The following is a 27,842-nucleotide window of genomic DNA, read 5'->3' as shown; positions in this document are numbered from 1 at the left end:
TGGGCTGCGGTTTAGTAGTGAACAAGGAACGCTGGGGATGGACGGAGCTGACATCAGCGAGCTGTGTCAGCTTCTTTCAACAGTCAGGTTACTTGGCCTATGGCTGTTTTGGGTGGTTGAGAAACTGCTCTTGAGGTGCCTTTCTGACAGCTTCACGGATTTCATCCACCCCTCCCGCACACGGCGGCTGCTTTCACTTGCTGTGAGGAGGAGCAGGTGGATGGGGAAAGCAGCGCACGGAAACGGAGCGAGCAGGGCAGCTCCCCACAGCTGGGCACGGGGGCTGCCTGTCTGGGGGGCCCGTGGGGCGCGGGGCGGTGCAGGGCGACGTGGCTGCAGCGCCTGTTTGGGGCAGGACTACAGGGCGGGCCGTGCGGATGTCGGCACGTCGTGCCGGGCTGCGTGTGTCCGTGCACTGGGAGAGGCGACCGGTGCGTGCGGGGAGCAGAATGGTGGGGCGTAAGGGTGACTGGGCGGCCGGCTGCGGTGGCGGGTTTGTAAGGCTCAGCTGGGGCACGCACCGCGGCTGGCAGCGTGGAATTGGGTCGTGCTCCAGGTCCTCGGGCTTCTGGGCGAGCGGGTGGTCTTGAGGACCTTGTCTCAGGCGGTAGGTGGGAACAGTGTAGGAAAGGGCGATTCTTCAGGTGCTGCAGGAAATGCCGCATCTTGCTTGAGGCAGGAGGAGGTGTAGTGCTATGGGCTGCTGGTCGATGCAGACGAAGGCATTTTTTTCCTCTTTTTGAGGGCCAGAGCCAAGCTTCTCCCTGTGGTCTGTAAGGAGTACTAGAAGTGTATGTGTGAGAATGTTGCTCTGTTAACTAAGTAATTTGGGGAACCTGACACTAATGCCTCCTGGTTACAAGAAGTTTCAGCTTTCAGGGCGTGGTTTAAGAAAGCCCCCAAACTCAGCTTGAAGGCCATGTGAAGCCAAAACTGAAGAACAACCAGTCAGCGGCAGTAGTTCAGAGTGAAGGTGAAACTCGGTTGGAATGCTCTTCCAGCATAGCCTCCTTTCTTCTGCACAAGACCGACTCACTTGGCACTGGTGTGTTGGGCAGAGGTGTGTTGGAGGGCTTGCTGCAGGACACCGTGACGCTGGTTCCGCACTCCCGCCTCTTGCAGGAGCTGGAAAGTTTCCCAGGCATGCCATGAGGTGAAGGCAGAGGACAGTACCAAAGACATCTGGTCCCAGACGGGCAAACCCAGTTGTGCCAGGACGCCCAGCCTTCTCGCATCACTTCGCTGCTGTGTCCAGGCACTGCCGTGCTTTGTCACCAGTCCTGGTGGCAGAAGACCCCGCCGGCACTGCATCCTTCAGCTGATCAGGAAGGTCAGAGGGTGAGTGGGTCAGTGCAGGTAGCCATGGGGAAAGCCCACCGGGGTCACTCCGCGAGGCAGGAGGTGCCCAGCCAGCTCCGGGAGCACCACAGATTCCCACTGAGCAGAAAGAGCTATCTGCTGTGCCCTGGTGGCTTCTCCATTGTAGGCAGTTGGAAATGAGGATAGGATGTCTTCCTGAAAGAAGGGAATTTTAGTGGAAAGGTTCATGTGTACATGTACAGCTTGTGATGGCAGATGGACACAAGGGCCTTCTGTTCCTGACATCTGAGCCTCTGGCTTTGGAGGTGAACCACAGCTGGAATTGGCCCCTCTAAGATTTGTGTCAGAAATATTTCCAGCTGATTTTGAAGCGATGCTGTGCCTGTCTTCAGTTCAAGGCCACTTCCACTCTAGTCTTTGTTCCTTCTGTCATGTAGTCAGTAAGCACTTGCTTTTACCTTTCTGGGCATTGGAATACGAGTGGGGTCACCTGTACTGTCGTGAGCACATGCAGCGGAGGTATCTAGCCCGCAGTGTGCAGGCAGCGTGCCGTACTGCTCCAGCTGGCTGATCGGTAGGGGAGCGGCGGGGTGGTCTGGGCAGGGTTGGTCGCACAGTGAGACTTCCCGGAACAGCCGTCTGTTCTCCTGCTGCAGGTGCGATGCTGAGGTGCTCAGCACGGGCAGCGGGCTCGTCTGCTTCGTCTGAACGAGGTGTGCTGGGGCAGGGGGGAAGCGGAGGACAGCAGAGGGCGGGCAGGCTGGGAGCCTGCCACGCAGAAAAGAGGAGTCAGTGGTGAAACCGGGGGCGGTGATGATCAGGGTGGCTGGAGAAGCTAGTTTGCTCTCTGGTACAAGGGCAGGGCAGATCAGTGAAGTCAAGCCCAAAACAAACAAGAAATAGGGTTTTCAAGGAATGTGTATTTACACTCCTGAAACTCCTCGTTAAAGAGCAATACGGAAGTGAAATTTGATGTGGTTTTAAAAGGGGCCGGAACAAGCGTACTGAACAGCCACACCAGACAGGGCTCAGGAGATGCCTGAGCTGCAGAGATCAGGGCTGCAGACAGCGGAGGGTGGTACCGTGCGCCCTCACCGTGCTACTGCCTGCGACCAGAGGGGCGGCACGGGAAGGGATTTGCCCTGCGTAGCTCGGCATCGACCTGTGCTGCGGCGTGCAGGCGGTGAGGTGCCGGCACCCAGGGAGCGGGGCTGGGCAGAGCCGGCGTGCTGCACTGCTGCGGGACCACGGCTGGCATCACCACGCACACACGTCTGCCCCGGGCTGTGGTGCAGACGCTGCCCGTGCTGGCAGCTGGTGGCAAGCAGGGAGCACGGGTCGAACGTCGGCGCCTTGGGTTAAGCGCGCTAATAGTGTTTGTTAATTGAATGTGTTACATGGCTCAATATAGCTAAACTGGCACTGCGTCACAGTTTATTTGTGTTGGGATTTACTCAGAGGCCTTCACAGCAAGTTAAAAATCTGTCGTCAATGAACTCCTGAACCTTGCTTAAAAAAAGACATGTTAGAATAGTTAGCAAGGAGGCAACTAGCAAAAATTCACTTGTTTTCTCTCTCCTGAGCATCCAAGAACAGGAGGAGGCAAGAGAACAGCCTGCCCTCTCCATGTCTCTCTCTCTGCCTCTCTCTGTTTTAAAGCCAAGTCAACAAGTGGGTTTTACTTATGCTCCATTCAAAATCTCTGGAAAATTATGCCTGATTTTTGCCAGTTTTTCACAGTTTAAGGAAATATTATGTGTAGTCAAACAGTGCAAGCGTGCTGCCTTTGTCTGGTATGGAGGGAGGGGATGCCAGTAAAGAAGAAAGTAGTAATGCTGCAATGCTGCTTTAACCACCGTGGTTAACCAACAAAGGAACTAAGCAGAGCAAAAGTTACGGGAGGAGGTGATACCTTTTTTTAGACTACGTAATGTGTTTGGAAACCCAGGTGTGTTGTCTGTCGCCTTTTTGAAAGGGCTCCAGAACTTGTCATTTTCCTCTTTCTCTTTAATAGTTACTTTTATAAAGGTTTTACTCCAGCCTTAAAACTTTTCCTATAACAGAAAGAAAGAACAGGTGGGCAAGAGAGACCACAAAGAAACAACTCCTCTTATAAACCTTCACGATGGTGATGAGCACCCTTATGTTCCTGCATCAGACTTGCGTTTTATTTGTCTGTAGTTTCTGAAAAGTTAGCGCTGATAAATGAGCGTATGGATGGTAACTTCTAGGTACGAGCACCGCGTTCTTCCCGTTTTTGACACGATGGGAAAAGTGCTGCGGCCTGTGGTGCCGGTGGCTGCGTGAGCGCTGTGCTGGAGGCGCCGTGGCGCTTGGCGCTTCTCCCCGGCACGCGCGGGCAGCGGCACACGGCGTGCGGGCACAGCGGGCAGGGCCCCGCGGCCCTGGAGAGGCTGTAGGCTGCGCGTCCCCGCTGTCCTGGGCTGGCCGGAGCAGCCTGTCCGAGATCGATTAGCCTGGAGAGGAGAAAGGGCTGCGGCTGTCGGAGTCGTGTGCTCAGCTCCCCCCAGGAGCTGTGACGGCAAGGGATGGCCGTCAGCTGGCTCCTGCCAGGGCTGGAGAGCCCGGCCTGCTCCTCGATCCTGCCAGCGCCACGGCTGGTTTCAGCGTGCGGTGCCCTGCCACGGCCGGGGGCGAAGCCCGGAAGCCGTCGCTCCAACGGCATGGGGTGCAGGGAGCGGGGGACGGGCAGTGGGGCAGGCCCAGGGCCACCCCTCGTGGTGGCAGCCCCGGGTGACCCGCAGGGCTGCACCGCGCTGGCACCGCGCTGGCACCGCGCTGGCGTGTTCAACAGCTCGCGGACTCGCCTCTTCCCTTTTGGGCCTGTCCGAGGGTTTCATTTCCGTGACAGTCTGACTACACCACGTTCGTTACGTGTTCCTAGAGAAGCAGTGCGCAGGTTTCTGCTTTCTAAAACCCCTGTTATTTTTATGCTATTAACAGACAGCAAGTGCTGCTCTTTTGTTTAACCCCCCACCCTGCAGCCATCCCAGCCTTGGGTGTAGGATGCCTCTCCTCTTCTAAGGCAAACGAAGTACACCAAGTCTCTTAGGAGTGGCTGCTAGCAACTGCTGACGCTTGAGGTGTTCTCCAGTCTCCTGTTCCTCCTCCGGTGTGTCTGGTTTTATTTGGGAAGTCTGTTGTTTGGCCAGCTCCTAGGGATGGTTTAGATGTAAAAGAAGTGTTTGTGATTTCTGTGGCAGGAGGAGGGTGCTCCCTGTGCCACTCAGAGCTGTTCCTGGTTGTTACAACCTTCTTAAGCCTATTGCGCTGTTCTGCAAATTACATAACGTGCACGTAATTAATTGTGTCCACTTTCAATCGAGAACATGTATTATGACATGCCTCCAGCTCCTTATCTGCACTGCATACAGCCCGATGGTACTGCAGCGCGAGCGCAGTGCTCGGGGCACCCCGCTGGGTGCCTTCAGTGCAGGGGTGCGTGTCCCATGTCCCCACAGGGGGCTGCTCCCTGGAGCTCCCCGCACCCTGTGTGCCTCGGGGAGGGGTGCTGTAAGGTTTTCTGCACTCCTGCGGGGGAGGAGGGAGCTGCCCCGTGCGCCGTGAGCTCCGCGCTGCCTCCTGCCCTGGGCTGGCCGCTCCTTCTGTCCTGAGCTCTGGCTCCAGGGCCACCAGGCACAGGCGGTGTCGGGCCTCGCATGGCTCCGCTGACGCTCGAGCGGGTGGGAGGGCTGAGCCACAGATCTCCTGGCTCTCGTGAGCAGGGTGGGCATGGCGGAGGGAAGAGGCTCCGGAGGGATCCCGAGGGACACTGGTGACCCGTCGTGATGATTTCTCCTCTCTGTTCTGCAGATTCGTTTGTGAACAGCCAGGAATGGACCCTGAGTCGCTCGGTGCCTGAGCTGAAGGTGGTGAGTACTCACGACTCGTGCCTCAGATACCCCTGGTTCTCTGATGCTTCTCCAAATCCCCAAGAAAAGCCCACGTTTTCCTGTGGCTGAGTGACTTTGCGTAGGGGTTTCAGCCTCACAGGGAGGAGCTGGGGCTCCCGCTGTGCTGGGGGAAGGTGAGGGTTTCTCAGTGGGTCGCACTTGTGCAGGAGGGGTTGGTGGTCTGGGAGAGCACTCGGGTGCGGAGGTCCAAAGGCAATATTTGAGCACCTCACCCTTCCTGCTGGGCACAACAGAGCCATAATTCCCAACAGTCCCAGAGCCCCAAGATATTCCTGCCCCGGAGGGATACTGATAGGATGAAGCCATCACCTCTGGTGCTTTGTTCTGCTCGACAGAAGGCACCAAACTCTGCGGTTTGTCAGCGTGGGGTGGGTTTCCTGCAGCACTCTGTTACCAGGCGTCCTCGCCTGCTTGTCGGGTGAACGCCAGAGGGGGACACGGTGTCTGGTGCCTCCGTGCCCATCTCGCCCCCCGCACAGCCCTCATCGTGTGGGCCTCCTGCAATGGGGACCTGGCCTCAGGGTGCAGCGCCTCTGAGACTGGAGGCATTTCCACCACTGGTCGCTGCTGGTGGCGCGTGCCTGCTCGCTGGGGCTGTCTGAGCTGACGTGGGCCACGGGTGCTGGAGGATGTGGGTGGTGTCTGCTCAAGCCGAGCTGGCTGATGGGCACAAGAGCCAGAAGCCATGCCTGGGGCCAGGGGAGGAAGCAGGACCTCCCTTCTGGTGGCAGTGAGCTTCAGACTGGTGAGCAGTGCTCTGCCAAGGAGTGAGCCCAGGGGACAGTGGTGCAGGGGACGTCTGGGTGGGCAGGACACCAAGCATTTCCACGTGTGCCTGGCTGTTCTTAGGCACCTCAGCAGTCTGCTCCACCGTTTTGCTCTTCTTACGCTCTCTGCAGCAGCCTTTAACTCCTTTTGAAGCCTGTTGGGCATGTCTCCCTTGAGCCCTTTCAAGATTAATTTTTTCAATCTTAATCTCAAGAACAAGAAGCGTTTTTGCAAAACATACAAGCAGCATGCTGCCACAGTTGTTCTCACCTGCAGTTAAGTATAAATTGAAACAAACTTTGAATATTCACTTGTTAGTTTGGCTTGTGAAGTGAGTGTCTGTTCAAAAATATTCTTGCAGCTATTCTGTGTATTGCTTTCTGACACGTTAACAGTGTGCAGGCTGCAAAGCAGTGCTGCAAGCTAAACAAACCTAAAGCCTTCAGCTCGTTCTGAATCTACAGAAACCTTTTCCTGTGTTTTCCATGACCTCTGGGAATCTCTGCTTCTCTGGAGTTTCATCCGGCTGATGCGGTTCTTCTAAGAGCTGAAGCCGCTCAGAGGGCTGGTTCACGGCGGTGCGGGGCTGTGCCCCTTTCTGCTGTGTCCCCGGGGCTCTGCTGCAGCAGCTGACTGCAGGGGGCCGGTCGTCTCTAGGGTTTCTGGGTCTGCCCAAGGGAAGGAAGCCGTCTAACGACAGAGCTGCTCCTGCTGCTGTCTGGGCATGGCAGTCGGTGTGGGGCATCCTTGGACAGCACACAGGGACAAGGAAGGCTTGGCAAGGTCCGGGGCTCCTGGGTGGATGCCAAAGGGACGAGCTCAGCGCCATGCTCCTGTGGCGTGGCTGCTCCGTGGTATGTCAGCACTGCTGTGCCTCTCTTCCCCAGCTCTCTGGGCTTTTGCTTCTGTCTCATCCACGCCAGCGGTGCGGCTGTCCTCATCAGTCACAGGTCCAGCTCTTCTCTTCAGGTCTCTCCAGGCAGATGGGTCTTTGAGTGAGCGCACTGAGCTGTCGCAAACTTGCGTGACTGTGCTCCACATGTCGCCATCCTGGAGTCCATACAGGCATCGCTAAACGTCCAAAACTTTGCAAGAAACTTTCTGTGGCTTTTCTGCCTCCTGGCTCCCGAGCAGCTCTCCCTCCCCTCAGCCCCCCTGGCAGTGGTGCGCTCGGTGCAGGCAGGCGTGCGCGGGGAGCGGGGCCTTGTGGCAGTGCCACGGGGACGGCTCCTGCAGCACAGCACCCGCTCCCCGGTCCTGTGACCGAGACTGCACCGAGTGCACCGCGAGCCCCATGGAAACGTCTGAAACCAAGACACCCGAGCACAGGGCCAGCGCGGAGCCTTCTGATGAGCAGCAGAGCACACCGCAGGGGATGGGAGAAGCTTGCACAAAGCACCCGCTCTGTCTCTGATCTGCCAGTCCTTATCCTCAACGGAGACCTGGGCCAGTGAACCAAGGTTCACAGTTCTGTGAGTGGAAAGTCACAGTCTCGTCAGGGGCTTCCCTTTTACAGCACACGATGCATCTGCTGCAGCCTGCGTCCCTCTCCATCCACAGGCACAAACCAGCTCCTTCAACTCTCCCACAGGAGAGGTTGAGAGTTGTCATCAACGTCCTTGGTCCTGTTCCCATTTGCACCACAAGTGGTCACTGTACTTTATCCAAAGGTTTTTAAGGGCTCGATGTACTTAAGCTAGGCCCTGCGGTTCTACCTGCGGCTCCCTCGGCCCGCTGAGCGGCGCGGTGCAGGCGAGAGCCGCGGCCCCGCAGGCAGGGCGCAGACCGACGCCTGCTGGCAGGGCTCCCGAACGGCACCGGCCATTCGCTGGCTGCTGCATTCCGGGTGCGTTCCCTGATTCCTCCGGCATGCTTTGATAAAGAGATCTCCACGGTTCCTGAACACCACGTTTTACTTTGGCTCGCTGCCTCTGACAGGTTGTTCCTTACCTGTAACACCAGGTGAGCCTGAGGATGAGACAAAGCGGGAGTTCATTTCAGCAAGACAGGTCAGGAGTTTGCATTATACTTTGTTGCCTTAAAACCAGTCTCCATACAAGTTTTAGCAAACTAAATACTGTTTGAGTGTCTAATTTCTGATGGTGTGTGGCACCTGGCTGTCAGGGAGCCTTGGGGGACCCTCTGTTTTCCAAAGGTTTCCCCCAGGGCTGAAGCAGCAGCCGGCCTGGGCCGGGCTGAGCCCTGCGAGCCAGCAGCGCCGCGCTCTTCTCCTGTCTGTGCCTCCTGCCCCCGGCGGCTGCTGCTGCCACCGAAGGGCATGCGGGTGGGGAGGGCTCCGCAGGAAGAGGGCCACGGCCTCTGTTCACAGCAGCGTTCATGGGCTTCCGGGGGTCGTTTGGCTCCAGGAGCGTGCACGTTATCTGCGGTTAGTTCCGCACACACCTCGTCTGTCTGTGTGACCTTCAACTGCTGTTGCGGGTGACGGCACCGGCAGCACCGTGGCCGGCCCAGGCACGCCCCTGGGAGCGTTCCTCTGCCTGCTGGCCCCGTGTGGCCAGCGGGCTGCGTGTCTGCGCGGCCAGGCCGGGGGCTGGCCCCGAGCACCCCCTGCGCTGGGCGCTCCGCTGGGCCCGGCCGTCACAGCAGGAGCCGCGGTGCGGCGGGCAGCTCCCGCCTGTCGGGCTGCCTGGTGCAAAGCTGGAAAACCTGCCTGGCGGTGACTCACGCCTCCAGCTCATCTGCCTGCCTGTAAGAGGCACGCCGTACAACTCTCAGGGTGGCAAGGCAGCTTTCGTGTTCCCAGCCACTCCTCTCTCCTCACCCTCCCGCTTCTGGTGCTGGCGCAGCTGTGTGTGGTGCTGGACTCAGGCTGCTCCGGGAGCTGGGTGGCTTTGAGCACAGCGCTGGGCACCGTGTCGGGCTGCACCGCCTGCTCCCGGTCACACCGACAGCTCCCGAGGGGCAGCACCGGAGGAGCGGGTGAGGCTGGGGGCTGTGGAGCCCCGTGCCACCGCGGGCGGCTGGGTGCCTCTGCAGGTGCCGCAGCTGGGCGCCGGCGGGGGCTGTGCCAGGAGGGGAGGTGGGCTTCACCTTGGCAAGCCAGGAGCAGGCGCAGCCTGACCACAGCAGCTCTCCAACCCGAAGCTGTGGGGCTCCGGTCCCCTTGTCCCCTTGCGGCACAACATGACATGGTGCCACGTCCTCTGCTGGGCTGGTGTGAGGTTTCCGTGGAAGTTTGGGTGTCCTGGGCTGTCAGTGCGCTGTGTGCTGACAGCACGGAGCCTGCAGCCGGGTGCGTCCTGCTCCAGGAGCCACTGGGCTGCTCCCCAAGGCAGGCGGCCGCACTGCAGCGTTCAGGGCTCTTTGGGGAGGCTCAGGGAGAGCTTTGGCACTGCCGTGCCTTCTGCCCGTTTTCGATACCCAGGCAACACTTGCAGCCAAGTGACAGGATTTAGGCTTCTGATTTTGTGTCCCGTGCATATGGGTGCTTGCTGCTTTCGTGAAGACTGTTAGCTTTTCAGTGCTGTGTACCCGCTAAAAATATTCGTAGAATCATGGAATGGTTTGGGTTGGAAGGGACCTCAGAGATCACCTAATTCCAACCCCCTGCCATGGGCAGGGACACCTCCCACTAGATCAGGCAGCTCAAAGCCTCATCCAGCCTGGCACTTCTAGGAATGGGGCATCCACAGCTCCTCTGGGCAAGCTGTTCCAGTGCCTCAGCACCCTCACAGTAAAGAATTTATTCATCATAAAGGTTCTGTATGTCCACCTGGGCCTTCCTGCGCCTCTGCAGAGACCCTTGTATTTCCAGCAAATGTTGATACCTTCCACGTGCTCAGGGAATCTCATGGTCTGGTCCAATTGCAGGTGTAAGAAGGGCGAAAGGTCAGTTGCGCACTTCATAGGCCTGGGGGCAGCAACCCAAATGCTTTAGCATCACTGTGTGTTTGCTGTGAAGCAGCTCTGGATGTGTAGGGGATGTTAGGTTTTCTAGAAACACAGCATCCCTATTGGGGCATCTTCATGGGGATGTCTGTGGTGGCTTCCTTCTGGTGCATCCACGAGGGAACCTAGTCCTGGTGAAACAGCAAGTCCTCACAATCCCTTGTAACTGATTTTGGGGGTGGGGAAGGAGGATGCCTGCAAAGCATTTGGGTGGATAGTGTGGTGAATAACACAAAAAGTCTGTTGGAGTCATATATTTGGTGGAGCCAAGAGGAAGCCTTCAGTAATGGAGGAGCTCCCAAGCTCTCGGTTGTGCTGGGCAGCGCGGGTCGGTGCTCAGATGGCAGAGTTGGTGTTTTGGACACGCACCCCAGGGATGTCTTTGTGGGAGAACTGGGAGTGTCGCTTAGACACAGGGAGGTGCAGTGCCTGCAGCAGGGGCTGTTTGTGCACGAGCAGCCCCATGGTGAAGTCAGGCTGCCAAAGCCAAAGGTAAGTTGGATGCTTTGGGGGCGCTGTGTGGAAGAGGAGCAGGAGCCTCCTTTGCCCAGGTAGGGTGAGCCATGGCCCTGGCTTCCAGGACGGCTGCACAATAAGCGTCTTGCAGGTGCCTGCCTGCCTTCTTCACCTGCAGGGGTTTTGATGCACAGGCCCCCTTAAGGAACAAGCTAGGAGCAGCTTGTCCAGCTCCTGGCCAAGAGCCTCTCCACGGGCCTGGGGCGCTGGCAGCAGGCAGAGAGGAGCGTGCTGCGTGTGGCTCTGCATCTCCCCGGCATTCCTGCTCCAGCTGCATCAGAGCAGCGCTGCCGCTGAGGCGAGAGGGGTGCGAGGTGGGATGCTCCGTGCCGCGGGAGCCACTCCATGAGCCGCACTGTGCCCTTGCCTGCATTGCGCTCTGGGATGTAAACTGAGCAGCCTGAGCTGCATTGCTTGCAGGGGTGGCAGCAGATGCCTCCTTACCCCGCGACTGCTGTCCCGTCAGCAGGCAAGTCCACTTGCAAACCCTGAAGCACTGGAAGTTTTTCAAACCACTGGGAAAATGCTGATGTTAGGAAGAAAGCTGGGTGTCTGGCTGGCCCATCCTGGGACAGCTGTGTTCCTTTTGAAGCAAATCTCGGGGTGATCCAGACTTAGACCCTTAGCCTGGTGTGTCTCAACCCAGTAAAAAGTTGGTGCCAGGTATCTTTATTTTCCAGCTCAATGATAAATGAGCGCTGGGTGTCTTTCTTCGTAGGCAGCACAGCCAGCTCCACTGGGAAACGCACGCTGCTGCAGCAGTGTCACTGCCACAGCAAGGAGCCAGCGCCGCACCTTGCTGCTGGTGTCGGGGGCAGCGGCTGTGCCCAGACACACGGCCAGGCTCTCCCCGTGTTCTGTGTCGGGCCTTGTCAAGAGCTGTAATGCTTGAAAGCGTGGGGTGCGTGGGCTGGGAGAAGAGCTCTGCTCCCTTGTGAGCTGACTGCCACTCGGGGGACAGAGGAGCAGGGGGCTGCAGGCAGGGGGTCTGGGGCTGTGCCTGCTCCGGGCGGGACCAGCGGCCTTGCCACCCTCGGTCTGTGCAGGCGTGGGTGGCACTGACGCTGTCACCTCGCGGGGAATGGCCGGGCTGCCCTGCGCAGCGGGAGGCGAGCGGGCGGTGGGGTCACGCCTGCCTTTCTTTCAGGGCATCGTGGGGAACCTGTCCAGCGGCAAGTCCGCCCTCGTGCACCGCTACCTGACCGGCACCTACGTGCAGGAGGAGTCTCCAGAGGGTAAGGTCTGGTTTCGGGGGTGGGTGGCTGGGGTCCTCGCTCCCCTCTTGGCTTCAGCAGCGACCCCCATCTCGCACATCTTCTGCCCCTGCCGCTGGGCTCTGCAGCCTCCCCGGCTCCCACCGCGGGTCTCGCTGCGTGCGCTCCCCCTCTCACTCGAGCTGCCGCTTTGCTCTCTTCTCAAGGTGGCCGATTTAAGAAGGAGATCGTAGTGGATGGTCAGAGTTACTTGCTGCTGATTCGAGATGAAGGGGGCCCCCCTGAGCTGCAGGTAGGAGATCTGTGCCTCCCTCTGTCCCTTCCCACTCTGGTGCACTAGAAGGATTAGCAGGTCTCTGGGGAAGACCCAGCCTGGCTGCCACCCTGGGGAGCCCATTCGTGGGAGAACGTACGGACTGCGAGGCCCGAGTGGAGGCTGCCTGTATGGTGACTGCTGGCCCCAGGTCTCCCCATGGCGCCGGGGAGCGTGGGGCCTGGGCTGTGTGTGTCCGAGCCCAGGCTCAGCGTCCCGTACCTGCTGGGTACTGCCGGCCCTGAGCACGGGGCGCGGGGCTGGATGCTAACGGGCGCTGTGTCTCCTGCCCTCAGTTTGCTGCCTGGGTCGATGCCGTGGTGTTCGTCTTCAGCCTGGAGGATGAGATCAGCTTTCAGACGGTGTACAACTACTACCTGCGGCTGTGCAGCTACCGGAACACAGCGGAGGTGCCGATGGTGCTGGTGGGCACGCAGGGTGAGCGCGGGACGGCTGGGCGTCCTCCCCACAGCCCCCTACCCCTGTGGTGTGTAAATGTGCCAAAGGAGCAGGGGTGTGGGCCTTGCGAGGGCCTGGGGAGTCCTGGTCTCACTGCCTGGTGCTGATAAACTGCATCGGGACAGGGTCACTCAGAGGCCCCTGGTTCAGGGCCCTGGAGGAGCTGGATCGTGCCTTCTCAGAACATCCCAGCTTTCCTGCAGAGAGCTGCTTCACTTCACCACTGAGCCCTTTTCTCTTGGAAATGCTTGAACCTCCCGGCTCTGCCTGCCTCCCTTGGCTCCTGTCTGCAGTGGCTGAGCCGAGGGCAGGAGTCGGGGCCTGGCAGTTGAAGGATTTCATGCTGATGCACTGCTCTTCATCCCTCTGGGGTGAGCTGCAGCAGGAAGGGTTTGAGGGATGACGGCTTGCTTCCAGCTCCCAAAGAGAGGCCTGAGCGCCATCTCCCCTGAGGTGCTGCCAGCCCACCTGTGGATGTGGAGAGCAGCAGCAGCCCAGCGCTGCCTTCCTCCTCCTCCCCTGCACTGGGCTGGGGTCAGGCAGCGCGGGAGCTGCCGTGCCGTGGCAGCGTGGGGCTGGAGGCAGGTTTGGGCAGGAGCGAGGGTGTGGGGAAGGCGCAGGCGCCTGGAGCCCCCGGCACGCAATAGGCTCCTGGGCAGGGGAGCTGCTGGGAGAGAAGCAGCCCTTGAGCTGGATCCCCGCATCCTGCAGCGTGTTGGGGCAGCCCGGCCTCTGAAAGCCGAACTGCAGAGCCCAGGAGGCATGGATGAGGGCATCGCTGCCGGCCTCTGAGCTCCGTGCCTCCGAACTGAGTGTCTTTCTTGTCTGTAGATGTAAAGCACAGGCAGGAGGGAGCCTGCACAAGTTCTCTGGATGCAATGGTGACAACAGAGAGAGAGGGAGCAGGGGACGGAGGACACAGGAAAAAAGTCTTGGCAGGACCCAGTTCCTGAGCAATGCAGCCAGTTCCTTGCAAAGAACCTCTTAGGCTGTGAGCAGGCAGTGCCACCAGGAAAGGAGTCTCAGGGAGCCTACTCTGAACCCCAAATTAAGTGTAGAAAAAACTTGTTAAACTTCTCGTATTCCAAGATTGTGTAATTAGTTTAGGACCAAGGGATCCTGTTTTGGGGCTGGGCTGGGGGTGCAGGCACATGCTGGGAGTGGAGGCTCAGGATAAGGCAGAGGGGGCCGTGATGGTGGTTGTCCCAGGTTCAAAGCCAGCCTGAGTTCACAGCCGTGGTGCAGTTGTACAAAGCAGCCCGCTAGGCAGCTCAGAGAGGACTTCTGTATAATGCAAGTCCCAGTATTCCCTCAGCTCCTCTTGAGGGTTCATTTACAGCTCTGGCTTGTCCTTGGCATGACTCCAAGGAATTCAAATCAGATTCCTCCTGGGAAGGTAGGTTTTCCAAAATGTGTGAGCAAGGAGTAGCTAACTGGGATAGAAATTAAGCTTATTTTTTAGTGTTGTCCACGAAGACCCTACCCGTGAGTGCATCCTAGCAGAGCCATCCTTCCCAATTAACTGAAGATGATTTCTCCCTTTTGATTCTTTAATCTGTAGAGTGTGGCCATACGAGCTAAAATGATCAAGACTGACAAATCCATTTTACTCTGCAAATGAGGCAGACTTGCAGATGAGCACACTTGGTAGTTACAGCTGCCGTGACCAGGGGCACACTGACAGACGCAATGTTAGTCACTTCTAAGGCATGTCAGCACCATGCAGCCTTGTGCAGACGAGGCCCTAAGGTCACACTGCTTACATCTTTGCCCCAAGCTCTTTGTCTGGTGTCTCTGGGTGTCCTTCAGTTGTCTTCAACAGCCACGCTGTTCACATTGTGTGAATTCTTGGTAGTGTGTCCTGTTCCCGACATCCAGGCTGCCTTGTCTGGCCAGCCACATCTCCTGCTCGTTTCTGCCATTGTCTTCAAAGGTATCAGTGACTGGATGGTTAAAGAGTTGAATGAGGTTCATTTAAAAAAACCGTTAACCAATCCATATTTCTACAAATGTGGGACTTTGTTATCTTACGCATTTATATGGCGTGGGGTGTACTCTGGAGGTGGGTATCAGTGTGAGGAGTGGAGGGAGGCGAGGGGTGTGCCCTGGGACTCGGGTAGGTGGGACGCAGGTGTGTGCTTTCAACCTCCTCTCTCCTTGGTTTCCAGATGCCATCAGCGCCACAAATCCCCGGGTCATCGATGACTCTCGGGCACGGAAGCTTTCCAACGATTTGAAGCGCTGCACGTACTACGAGACCTGTGCCACCTACGGACTGAACGTGGAGAGAGTCTTCCAGGATGGTAACTGCAGCGGGCGGAGGGTGTCTGGGCCAGGCGGGCAGCAGTGCTGCCCCAACACGTAGGCTTACAATGTCCATACCCAGGCTCCCAGTTAGAAGGGAGTGCTGCAATGAAGCAGAACAAGTTAGGCACACACTCATATGCAGTGCAGTTGCTTTACTCGCACAGACCATGTCCTAGGAGTGCAACTTGTAGCGTGTGTGTAGGACTCCTGTATGCGTTGCAAAAGGGACCGTATAGCAGGGCCGGTGGCCCCTTTCTCCTCCCTTTCTTGCAGGGGTTGTCCCCTGGGGACCTGCTTCTTGCATGAGCAGAGCTGCAGGGGATGCTGCATCCCCGTGGTGGGCTGTGCCGCTCAGCAGTCTGTACGAGCCAGAGGACTTATGTGGCTGCAGAAAGGGGGTTGATGGCATTTTGTGGAGGAGAGGGGGAGGCGCAGCAGGACCCCTGAGTGCTGGGGGTAGGGGAGCAGCAAAGAGCATCCAGGTAGAGCAACTTTTCCTTGTGGGAACAGTGTGTGGAAAGGCATTTCTGCTTAGACTTGGGTCTACATGACAGGGATGTTGTAGGTGGAACAGGGATCCTATAGCACGTCCTAGGATTTTGCAATCTGCTCAAATAAACCTAGACCCTGACCTGTAATGGGACCGCGTATTCTCCTCTTCCCTTTCTCTACGTTGTCTTCTGGAGTGCAGCTGGGAAGCTGTGCTCAACGCCATGAGTAAGAAATCTTGTTGGGAAGGGTCTATGCAGAGCTGGATGGCCAGACAGAACCATAGGATCGTAGAATGGTTCGGCTGGAAAGGACCTTAAAGATCATCCAGTTCCAACCCCCTGCCATAGGCAAGGACGCCACCCACCAGAGCAGGTTGCTGGCCTCATCTAACCTGGTCTTGCACACCTCCATGCCACTTTCTCGGCTAACAATAAGCAGTCACTGACCTTTTTGGACAGCAAGTTAATGTCTGATGGTCTAGCATGACAGCTGTGGGTATTTGGTTGAAGGCTGAGGCTAGCACTCTTCCTTCACAAGGTGCCCCCCAGTCTGCAAACGGTGCTGCTCAGTGTGGGGAAGCGCTGAGAACTGGTCAGAGGCTCATCAAGAACTGTCTGACACCAGCTATAGTGGTGGCCTCAGTTCTGCTCAGGTGCAGCAGAGACTGTTCCTCTACACCTAGAGCAGTTTCTGGCTATTTGTTCTCAAGCTAAGCTTGTTGTTGTGTTGTGCAGGGATCTAGACTGTGCTTGTTAGTGCGTGCCACTGTAATCGTGTTGTATCTTCTGGAGTGACAGAGGCTTTCTGTGAGCAGTCAGGCTACTGATAGTCACTCTAAAAAAGGGTGCGTGATGTGGAAGTTAACCTTTTTCTGCTTCCAAGGATGATTTCTCTTGTGCAGCCTGGCAAAAGCCCCCCTGGAAATGCTGTTTGTTATTTGCTATGGGAAGTGCACTTCTCATTCTTTCCACATTGCTTCCAGCATCAGATGCTGTCACAGTTATTGCTTCTGTGACAAGATGGGGTGGTCTGCCTGTGTCTTCAGATACAGCTTGTGGGTGATCCCGGCACCAGCAGGAGGAGGGATGTGGGCTGGGCTGTGTGCTGTAGTGCCCACTGCCCTGTGGACACTAGCTTTAGTTTCAGAACTTCACCAGGGTCAAGGGTGTGAGTTTGCTCTAAGGGGTAGAGTAGTGTGGTCCCCTTACACGTACCAGAGCTCACAGTGAGGTGGGAGAAACTTTTCTTCTGATTTCTTGGCTTTGGAGTTGTAGGGTCGAAGAGTTTTATTGTCGAGATTGCCTTCACAGACTCCTGTGTGCAGAAATCTCCTAGAGTTTAGGGGATGCCAGGACAATAGCAAGAAGCCATCGGTGTGAGGGTGCCTCAGCTCTCAGGCTTCATCTTAAGAAAATTTCTATATCAAGCAAAGGTTAGAGAGCAAACTGTCAAGAGCCCTTTGTCAGCGATTATCTTGGTGGTGTTCTTGAAAAACGACCCAGGCTCAATCCCGGACGTGTACGGGGAGGGCAGCCGCTGTGCTGCCCGCTGCTGGGGCTGGCTTCCCGAGCTTCACCTCAGCAGCAAGTCCAGGGAGAGCGAGTCCTCTCCTCGCAGGGCTCCGAGCACCAGAGAGGAGAGCAGAGCTGGCAGAGCACAGCAGAGCTTGGTGGCCTTACTCATTGCGTACCGGGCCCCTGCTGCTGAAGCACTGGCAGTGTTGCTGCTGTTTGTCTCCCCTCTCAGCAGTAAGGTGCAGATTTGGACTTCAGCTTGAAAGCCCAAGGGTGGTTCTGGCTCTCTCCGTGGGGCTGTGTGGGTTTCTGTACCCTGAGTGGGCTCCGTGACAGGGGGTGTCACTCCATCTGCTCGGCTGTGAACTGGTTTGCTCCAGGACCACAGAGGGATGGACAGCATCGCACATCTTCCAGGGCAGTGTGTGGCTCTTCTCAGGGACCGTTTGGCAGGAGCATTTCATAGAGAGGCCAAGAGTTTTTGCACAGGGGTTGTGCAAAACCCTTTGATTTCATAGGTGCTGTCACACCACTGAGTGGCATCTGTAGGGAGATTTCTGCAGAATGTCAAGGACAGAGTGCAAATGATATGCTTAAAAATACCGTGTGTGATGCTCAAGTGCTAATACATAGAGCAGCACCGTACATGACATTTGGCAAACAAATATCAAGCAAAGAATCCGGACAGAGGTTCAGTTGCTGGGATGGGGCTCATTGGTTATACACCGAAGAGCTGTGCGTAGTGAGCAAAGAAATCTTTATGAGCAAATGATCCCAGACAGAGTGTTATGGGATGGCAGAACTTATCCTTGAAAAAGTCCTGATGATGTTCAAGAACTGGAGGTAGCTCTGCCCACCAAACAGAAACTTGAAAGCCGACCTCAAGATGCCTCAGATAAGGTTGGCGAGGTTCTAAGACAGCTGTGTGGTCTGCTGGCCTCATGATTAGTCCCACTGTTACCACTCGTGGTCCAGGGTTAGCGGCAAGGCAGAGCCTGTGCCAGGCTGTTGGCCTGAGGCAGCAATTGCTGATGAGTTTTTCTGAATCTTTTCTGCATTCCTAGCTTTCTCCCACTGGTGATGTTCTCAGTCTGCCTGTTCCAAGAGACCACTCTCACCTTGCCTCTTCCTCTAAAATAGGACCTGCTTGTATCTTGGATACTGGGAAAGTTCCTGACTTGAATATGCCTTTTCCATGAAGCTCCGGGAAGTTGTCGTGAATTGCATAAAGTCCTCTGTCCTGGAAGGCAAAAAGGTTTTCTCTGTGGGCCGTGCAGGACCTTATCTTCTCTTGTCGTGTCTCATCTAGTTTGGACTCTGCTCTGCTTGAGATGTCTGGAACAGTCTTTGACTTCTGCTGTGGGTGCTCAGATGTTGTCTTAGTGTGAAGGGGCTTTGTGGCTGCCACAGCGTTCCTGAGAGGTCTTCTTAGATACAGTCCTACATGTCCTGCCATGGGAATTCTGCTGGGAAAGTTTGATCCTACAACTGTTCAATGAATTTGTGCACACACAATAGCAATGTATGGCTGAAAAAAGTCTTTGCTCAGCACCCTGCATTTTGGTGTCAGTAGGACAAGAAAAGTCCCACTAACATGCACTCCTTGTGGCCTCCACCAGCCACAGCCAGTACTGAATGGGTTCCCCTGCTCCACTACTGCTGCTCCATCAGTGCTCCCCCCTTCTCTGGTCCACGGAGTTCTTCACCAAGCAAATGTCACGTCGCCAAGCAAATAAGTGGTAGTGAAGACACACGTAGACTCCATGCAGAGCAAGGAGAGACTGAAAAAAGCAGCAACTGCTAGTGCCAGCTCAGCGAGCCACCCTCGTTCCCTGTCACTGGGCTGAGCGTGAGCAGGACTTTTCTGACAGGCAGCCTGCGTGGGGCACCACCTGGAAGCGGTGGTGGTGTCACCAGTGAACCTGCTGGCCAGTCTGCATTTCTGACTGTGATTGGGGTCTGTGTCTTGCAGACCTCACTCTGCACTGCATTGAAAGCCTTGGTTTACTTGCAGCAGGTGGAAATTCACTGCTAAATCAGCAGTTTCTGCCATTTTCCTTTCAGTTTCAGGGAGGCAAGCAGAGGTATTCTCGAGCTTGGTATTTGTTGCCCCAGGTCTGCTGCTGCTGCACCCTGGAGATCAGCTCCTCTTAGAAGGCTTAAAAACTATGGGCTGTGGCCATGAAGTTCCAGTTCTGAGGGCCACATTGTCTTAGCTGGGGTTGTCTCATCCCTGTGGCATCGCCAGTCCTGCATCCTGCCTTTCCCAGGCAGCCATCAGAGAGCCCAGGGGCTTGATGACAGCAGCAGGCTCTGCATGGTGTGCCTGGTCGGCGTTAGAGAGAAAATGCGTACACAGCAAACAGTGGATGAAGCTGGCAAGAGGAGGGGGTGGAGGGGAGGAGAGTAGGAAGAAAACAGCAGATGAGTAGGGTATGTTTGGTGGGTGTAGGAGGGGTTCCTGCTACTTATGGGACTGATACTTAGCCTGGGAGTCTGGACAGGCTTCCAGCTTTATCAGACAAGCAGGTAGCAGCAGTGGCCCAACAGGCCTTCATACGCCTCTGTGCAGGACATAGAATCATAGAATCATAGAATATCCCGAGTTGGAAGGGACCCATAAGGATCATCAAGTCCAACTCCTGGCACCGCACAGGTCTGCCCAAAAGTTTAGACCATGTGACGAAGTGCACAGTCCAATCTCTTCTTAAATTCAGACAGGGTTGGTGCAGTGACTTCTTCACTGGGGAGCCTGTTCCAGTGTGCGACCACCCTCTCGGTGAAGAGCCTCTTCCTGATGTCCAGCCTAAACTTCCCCTGCCTCAGCTTCACACCGTTCCCACGGGTCCTGTCACTGGTGGTAACAGAGAATAGGTCATCTGCCTCTCCACTCCCTCTCGCGAGGAAGTTGTAGACTGCGATGAGGACATGGCGCTGCTGCTAGGAGCTGGCAGGATTTTGCATTTGTTATCAGCATCTGACTTTTCCAAATGGGTTTAGTCCCACCATGTGTACGGTGCAGCATCTTCCATTCTTCTGGAAAGGAAACTTCACAGCTCCTTTGCTGCCAGGGTGCCCGACAGGAGGCACGTTGGGTTGGAGCTGTGATGCTGGTTAGTGCCTGTGATGTTCCCAGCACCTTGAGTCGTAACCTTCCTTGTGGTTATGGGGGTATGCTGCCAGCATGCAAGAGGAACGTACAGCAAGGAAATGCAGTGTGTCTCCTGAATTCCCCAACAGCCTAGCTAGTTGGCTGCCATCCTCTTTGGTCAAGCTGTGTGTTTCCTGAAATGGTAGGAGACTGGGAAGGTTGAAATGGAATTTGGGGCTTTTGACATCATGCAGTGAGCTTGAAGGACCTGGGAGAGTTGTTTCTGAAGCTAGTTTTTAGACCATCTGGAGACCACGAGTGTCGCACAAGCCCAGGTTGATGGGGGTGGCATTGCCCAAACTATTCGGTCTGGCTCCTGTAAGCGCTGTGAGGGGGTGACTGGGCAGTGACTGCCCAGGGATGCTCTGGCAGCAGCCCGGGGCTCTGGGTGGCTCCTTGGTGTCGACATGAAGTCACTGCTCTGTGCAGTACCCAGATAGAGCGGGGTGGCCTTTGGGGACTCAGCATGGGAGGCCTGCCCTGCTGCCTGCTGGAGGAGCGGCGGGCACACAGCATCACCTACAGCTGCGTTGTGTGGCAGTGGCAGCAGCGGGATCGCGAGGTTGGGTGTTCTGCAGAAATCATTCTTGCTGGTAAAGGGAGGCGCAGCCTGAGCCCCAGGTGTTGGCATTGGTCAGAGGAAGGGTTTGGGTCTCAGTGAAGCAGTCCAGAAATTTGGGGGTGGGGTGGGTGGGGAAGCTGTATTCTGGACTCTGACCCTGTCCCTTTCTTTCTTCTAGTGGCTCAGAAGGTGGTGGCTCTACGGAAGAAGCAGCAGCTTTCCATCGGTCCCTGCAAGTCCCTGCCCAACTCACCCAGCCATTCGTCTGTCTCTGCGGCCTCCATTCCTTCTGTTCACATCAATCAGGTGGGAAACGGGAACAAGAAAAGCCAGGGTGTCCCCATGCTTCCCACCCCTGAGGTCAGTCAGTACACAGCCTGTTTAGCCTAGCTTTAGACTCACTACAGCCATGAAGTAGCTTTTGGAAGAGCAGAGCGGTCACCTGGAGCTTCTCTCCACAGTCCAGGAGCTCGCTGCTTACCCTGTGGTCAGGCTTCCTGTACAAACCTCTGGATCTAGCTCACGGTCTCCAATGATTGTGGAGTGCTCCTGGAGCAGCTCTGCAGAGCTGTGAGCACCTACAGGGAATCTCCTGGGCCAAGCAGGAGGTCTATGAACCAGGCCTTGGGCTGTCTGTCTCGGCCATGCAGGCAAGCCCAGGTGGGCTCATGGTCCTGCTCCCCTTGGAGCCAGAAGCCTGGTGGTCTTGCATACACACACAGCTAGTGGGCTTCTTTGGGATGTATCTGTGGAGGGGGTGGTCAGTGGTGAATTCAGAGGGAGGCACAGAGGAGGAGGGAGTGCTCTGGAAGCTCTCTGTACCAGAGAAAGGGCACTGTGCTGCTCTGCAGGCCAGCAGGGACTGCCGAAGGTGCTGGGGCGATGGTGAAGCTGGAGGTGTTTGTTCTGTGACCCTGGAGAAGCAGAACTGTGGCAGAAGAGGCAAGTCAGAGACCAGGCTGGCATAGTGGGTGGCTGTTGAAGGAGACCCTTGTTGCATTAGGGCTCTGCTGCAGCTTCCAGCGCGTGCAGACATGCTGAGCTGACTCTCTGGTGAAGAAGGTGAGAAACTGAGCTCCACTGCTTCTCGGGCAGTCAAGCCAGTAGATTAAATCTCCAAAGTAACTGTCGTATTGAAATCACAGGATCTGTAGCAAGGACTTCACCAAGTCTGTCTGACTGGCCCCGTGCTGTCAGACTGGGGAACAGCAAATACAACAGCTGGGTTTTTTAAAGATGCCAGGCGGTGTAGCAAGAGCAGCTGTGAGCCCCGTGGACACCTCGTCAATGAGCAACACATGAAATGGCTTTTGAGGAAGGTAGTAGCTAAGGACTCAGAGGAGCATGTAAAACTGAAGAAAAATGCAAAGCAAGTTTAGCAAAACAAACTCTGCTAGACTGACGCTTTTTCATGAGGGGATTGTCTTTGACCCCAAGGTTGTATAAACCCGTGAAGCCCCAGGATGGCTTCTGGTAGCACCACAGGGGAGGTTGTCCTTATACAAGCCTGAGTAATGTCTGCAGCCACGGTTTTGACCCTTACATAAACAATTTTGAAATACCCACGTAAAGGTTGTGCCTGCCTGTATAGGTTTCTAGTGCTGGACTGTGAGTAGGTCTGTACAGATTTTTGCAGAGACCTGTGCCAGCTTCTGGTGCTCCAGGGCACCTGGGCACAAGCCAGCTCAGATGAAGTGTCTCTGTGTGTAAGTGAATATGCTGAGCTCTGACTGGCAGCCAGAACTGCCCGACGTTCTGATCAGGGCTTGCTTGTGTCCGGTGAGCTCAGGATGGTAGCAGAGAGAGCGGAGCTGCTTTCTAAACACACGCAGCAGTGCTGTGCCCTGCAGTATGCCCCATTATGGGGGCTTCTTGAGAATCTTAGTAGGAAGCATCCAAGGTGAAGAGCAAAGTCCAGAAAAATGTAGATTTAAGTGTGTATAGTACTTAGAGGATTTTCTTAGCAGACAAATTGTAAACAGTCAAATACTTTTGGGAGTGAGAGGCAGTCTGTATGGGAATTGGAGCAGGGTGGAAGATGGCCACAGGCAGTGTTCTTCAGGGAGTAGCTGAATACTTGTTTAATATTTTCTTCTATGTTGAAAGTATGAAAAAAGAGTCCTAATAAATGTGTGCTAATGGCACTCGCTATGCCTAAAAATGTTTGTAGTGAGGACAAAAATGTGTTCCCCGTGTATGGGGTGTGGTGATACCGGACTCAGTCTGATTCCAGTCGCTCATGTAAGTATATATTAAACCTGGCATAGGAACAGAAAAAGCTCGTGGGAGGGAAGAGACCCTAATACAAGAGGATGTCAAACACTTGGCTTGTTTAGTTTAGAAAAGCAAAGGCTGAAAAGGGACCAAACCCAACCTGAGAAATACACAACTGTGAAAGAAAACAACTTTTTAAGAAAAGATGGTGCTAGTACAAAAGGGGTGGATTTGAGAGTGGCCATGGGAAAGCAAGGTTCGGGCATCAGAAGAGGTTTCAAACAGTGTGGCAGGAGCTTTGTTAGAGATTTTTGCTCAGAAACATCCCCACTTTCCTTTCCTTCCTGCAGAATCCCTTTCAGCCCGGTTTGCAGACGACTTCTGTGTAGAGGTGAATGCTGTCTCCTTGGCTCTGAGACAGGACCTTTCCTCTCAGTACCTTGCTGTGCTCCAGTGGCTTTGCTGGAGGGACCTAGGTAGTTCTGGTGAGAAACCAGAGCCGTTAAAGGGAAGTAATGCAGCATGCAGCTAAAAGGAAATTGCAGCTAATTGTGAGGCCTTTCTAAACAAGAAATAGTTATTGATTGCCTGGATTGTAGCAGTGTCAGCAATAATGACAGGCCATGTCCTTCAGGAGCTTATGCTGTCTCTGTCTTCCCTTCCCCATCCATGCTCTGCACCTGTCTAAAGCTTTGCCTGTCCCTTTGCTTGGCAAACCTGGATGCCACAGTGAGGATCAAAGTTAATTTCGGTTCCTTGGGTCTTCTGTGGCTTCACCACAAACCCTTTTGGTTCCCAGTGACCTGCTGCAGTAATCTGTGCCTTGGTGTTTACACATTTCTTTTCCATTATAGAAAGTACTTCTCCTAAAAATAGAGTGTGAAGTAGTGGAACTGGTGAGTGATCGTGAAATACTGTGAAGCATTTCTGCATTCTCACTTGGGCTCAGCAGTCAGATTCTGGAACTGCTTCCCAGTGTCCCCAGAGAAAATCCAACTGTCTTTGAGAAACACAAGTTCACTGATTCCTGATGCTTGTCACATGCCTGGGCCGAGCAGCCCACGTACTCTGGTGCATATGTCGTGCTGCCCATGCAGGAAACACATCCAGTACTGAGCACAGCGAACAAGCAGCTGCCGAAGTCACAGCAGTTATTGCAGCCAGGGTGCAAAAGAGCCTAGAATCGCTGCTCGGGAGCGCACCGTGGTGGTGGTGACATGTGGAGGGCATGGTCTCCAGCATGAGCCAGAGCAGCTGTCCCTACCTGGAGGAGGAGCTCTGGGAGGAGATGGGCAGACGCTGTGCCACCAGCAAGGATGAATGAGAGAGTGACAGGGTCTCTGCAGAGCAGTGCTGTGTTCTGTCTTTTGCTATTTAAGGGTATGGGGATCTCTCCAGGGCTTCTTACTTGTCTGTGCTAGCCCTGAGAGCTAGCACCTGAGGGCAGGTGCCGGGGCAGGGACAAGGACCTCAAGGAAGGATTTGGGAGCGCAGGATTTAGCATAGAGATGAGATGGAAAGAAGCCAGACAAAGAATACAAATTAGGAGCTTCGTTTTGTCTTGTACTGCAGCTGGGTGTTGCCTGCCCTTTCCCCTGGATTGTCCCTCTTCCCCTCTGCCAGCAGCTACGGCCAGGGCCCGTTTCCCTTTGTAGCTGTGTGCCCAGAGATGGTGGTGCCCTCTGAGAGGAGAAGGACGTTCTGCTCAGTGCCTGGTGCCGCAAAGCGGGGGCAGCTCTGTCTTCTGGAGCTGTTGGTGGAGATGGCTCTGGTCTTGCTTCTTTTCCTAGTCCTAGGGACATCTTTTCTGGAAGTAGTTTGATATTCGAGGCCAAACTAAGTTTTTAGGAAACGGACACCGCTTGTGTCCTGGCAGTCTGGCCAGTCCATTGCAGTTACTGGGAGCGGAGAGGCCCCAGAGGACCCTGGAGATTTCATCACCCAGCTGTCAGAGAACTTTCTCCACCTGCTGAGAGGTGATGGCCGGTTTCCACACCTTTGTGGCTGTGCCAGCTGCCCGAATGGGCAGGGCTGTGTGGCAGCGATGCTGCAGGAAGTGTGGTGCTGTCCTTGCAGGATGGGTGATCCTATTTACGAAGCAGTTCTTGAACAAGCCAGTTGCCCTGGTTTCATTTGTCTTTGGGAGCTGTGGGTTATTTTGCTTTTATTCCGCAGCAGCGCATGGTGCCACAGAGGACAGTGCTCCCATCCAGGCAGAGAAGCCAGCTGTAGTAGCAGGTCAGCTCTGACAAGGTTTTCCACCGGCACCTACGAGGGCACAGCTGGTGCACCAGAGCCGTGACCCTGACCGCCGTGCCCAGCATCGCCCTGCGTGGCAGGGGCCGGGACCAGCGCCTGGCTCATGGGAAGCGGGTCCGCTTCTGGCACCCGTTTAAACACCCTCGGATCCCCTCAGGCCCAGCAGTCCCCAGGGAAAGCTCTCTACCTGCTGGCTCGGGCTCCCCTCTCAGGTGTCCCGCCCACGCTGCGGCTGGGCCAGCAGGTTTGATGGTCTGGGGAGCTGAGTTCCTCTGCTCGAGTTCCTCTGCTCGGCCTCTGCCACCCCGCTCCCCTCTGGCAGCTGCCTGTCCCCTGCCTGCAGGGCGTGGGTGGGAGCTCTGTGGGCCAGCAGGGGCTTGCGGTGCTCGCAGAGAATTATTCCCCCTGATTTCCTTACTGTTCCTACCCCTTTCTCCATCTTTCTTCAGGGACTCTGAGATGCCCTTAGGAGTACCCCAGGCTGTGGGATGAGTCATCGTTGCCTGTTTGCTGTGGGATGGAAGTTTGTCTTTCTGCCAGGGAACTCATTCCCAGAAGCTGGCAGGAGGTAACACAGGCACCCCACACTGAGCTTTGCAGGCTGCTCAGTCCCCTGGGCTTCGTGTCCCTCTGCACTGTCTGCGTGCCCAGCCCCACTGATCTGCCTTCCTGGGTCAGTGCACCCCAGTTTCACAGACCAGCCTTGGTCTGCAGTCCTGCACAGCCTCTGGACTGAAAAAAGAAAGTGTTTATCGAGCCTGTAGTTAATAAGGGCAGACAAAAGGACTGGAAACCTAAACTTTGCAAGTGAAATGAAACACGAACTGCAGTTCACCTGTGCTTGGTAACAAGAACCTCCCTGCCTGTTGCAGCATGTCTCACCAGAGTTCGGTTGGTGCATGTGTTTCAGCAGCTCGAGCAGCAGACATTTGTGGAAGCCTGCATCCAGCAGCCCGCTCAGCTTGTGATGCCCTCCACTGTGGTTTCGTGGTCTGTACGCTTCTGGCTCCTTCCCTGTGCCTGTGTAGATGCTGAGTCAGTGGCTGCTGTTTGTTTGCACTCTTCCACTCAAAGCCCTTCCCAGATTTCACTCCTTGTCCCACCTCATGTCTTTGTACACCAAGAGTTACTACGTTTTCACTTCGGCTGAATTCTTCCCTGCTCCAGCACCCTATAGCACTGTCGGTGTTCTTTGAAGTTCACAGCGTGCACCCATTACACACTAGTAGGAAGGATCTCTCTTACATGTGTTTTACTAAGCCTTCAGCTTCCACTGTGTTTTTAGGTTGCAGCAGCGACCACAGGTGGTTGTTTAGGTAGATCAAGCAAAACAACTGCCAGGAGCGAAAATGAGGTGTTTGCCCAGACCTGTCGTCTTGTCAGGGTTCTCCCACTTACTCGTGGTTTGTTTCGGATCCCTGGATCTCTGCTGAAGCCTTTGGGCAGCCTGCTTCAGCTGAGCAGTCAAGTGGTTCAGGATTGCCTGGGTGACCAGAGGCTGCACTGCTGGGGGATTTCTCCTCTGCACACTGCTCATGGGGTGGTGCCAGCCCACACATCAGCGTCCGAAGCTTGTGTGAGGCATCCTCCAGTCCTTGTGCCTTTCCTGAGGTTTGGGTGTCTATGGGACTCCAGCAGGCTCAAGTGCTTGTGTCCATCATCTCTCAAGCAAGACAGTGTCCTTTACTTGTCCCCAACACTAGACAAACTTATGGGGTAAAGAAAGTTCTTCTGGCTAGGCAGAAAATTAAAACAATGTTACAGGAAGTATGTAAAATACAAAATGCAATTTAGCAAAGTTTCTTGTCAGGAGCTTTAATGTCTGTCACCTAAGGTAAACAGGATTTGCCCCAGCTGCTATGGCAGGAGCTCAAACTCTACAGCCTCTTTTGAACTGAATCCTTCCCTCAGTCATAACTTCATAAACGTGCTGACAAGGCAACTGAAGTCCTCAGAGCCAGCCAGGAGAGCACCTCAGAGCAGTCACTGGGCTACTGGCAGCCTTGCCTGCCTCCCCTTCTTGGGTAGCAGCTTCTCTGTGTTGCAGCATCGACCATCTCTTCCCTCATACATCTTTAATTTTATTTTTTGACATAGTTTGCACGTTATGCATCAATTAAATACTGATTGTGCAGGTGTTGTTATGCCTGATCGTAAAGTTGGGCTGTCAGCAAATTCTCTTCCACTCGCTAGCCCTCGCTTTCTGCGTCTTTTCAGTCATCACCACGTTTGCAGAATCTGTGGTGTGCAGGGGCTGGGGCTGTCTTCATCAGAAGTCACTGGCAGGATGGCGTGTTGCTTTGCTTCTCCGTGCCCCTTCTGGTCCCGGCTCCTGTGGGACCTGACAGCAGAAATCCCTTGTTCAGCACAGGGTTTGTCGGCTGGATGGCCTCCAGAGAACCTTCTTGGCGATGTGCGCTCCTCCACACAGAGAGCCTGGCCTCTCCTCTGCCCAGAGAAGTACAAGCAGACCAGGTCCCTCTCGGTACCAGTGCGCTAGAAGCTTTCCTGTCTCTGGACAGACTTGAGACGCCCTGAGCTCCATACCTGCAGGGACGCCACCTTGCAGCAAGGCTTTCCTGAAAGCCACGGAGCAGCTGCGTGGCCTCCTGCTCCTTGCTTTGAGCTGCCCGTGCTGGCAGGCCGGTGGAGGGAGCAGCTCAGCCCCACGAGTCCCCTTGGCGTGAGGCTCCCTTCCCCGCTGGGCAGTCGGCAGAGGTGGGCAGGCTGCAGAGGACCTTTTGCTTGTGCTGCCCTGCCTCCAGCATGGTGTTAGGGCCCTCAGCGCCCAGCTGGAGGTGGTGGCCTTCACCAGGGACGTGCTGCCAAGGCAGCGCGCCTCCCCGCGGGCTTTACCTCCCTGCTGCGGGCCCGGCCTGGAGCTGCTCCAGCGCCCCGGTGGTCCTGGC

General features: G+C 55.6%; 1 protein-coding gene across 3 annotated transcripts in view; it reads left to right on the top strand.

Annotated features, from left to right (window-relative positions):
- The window catches only part of AGAP3 (ArfGAP with GTPase domain, ankyrin repeat and PH domain 3), a 141,726-nt gene that overhangs the window by 47,964 nt on the left and 65,920 nt on the right, over nucleotides 1-27,842 (top strand). For all 3 annotated transcript variants that reach the window (XM_040549285.1, XM_040549284.1, XM_040549286.1), the window contains exons 2-7: nucleotides 5,155-5,213; nucleotides 11,596-11,683; nucleotides 11,869-11,954; nucleotides 12,272-12,413; nucleotides 14,603-14,737; nucleotides 20,639-20,766. In XM_040549285.1, the coding sequence (XP_040405219.1) occupies nucleotides 5,155-5,213; nucleotides 11,596-11,683; nucleotides 11,869-11,954; nucleotides 12,272-12,413; nucleotides 14,603-14,737; nucleotides 20,639-20,766 (638 nt within the window). The remainder of the gene's footprint in view (nucleotides 1-5,154; nucleotides 5,214-11,595; nucleotides 11,684-11,868; nucleotides 11,955-12,271; nucleotides 12,414-14,602; nucleotides 14,738-20,638; nucleotides 20,767-27,842) is intronic.

This window comes from Cygnus olor, chromosome 2, assembly GCF_009769625.2.
Source record: "Cygnus olor isolate bCygOlo1 chromosome 2, bCygOlo1.pri.v2, whole genome shotgun sequence".
NCBI classification, from domain to species: Eukaryota; Metazoa; Chordata; class Aves; order Anseriformes; family Anatidae; genus Cygnus; species Cygnus olor.
Note: the sequence above shows the minus strand (reverse complement) of the source record. Positions and strands in the feature narration are given on the sequence as shown.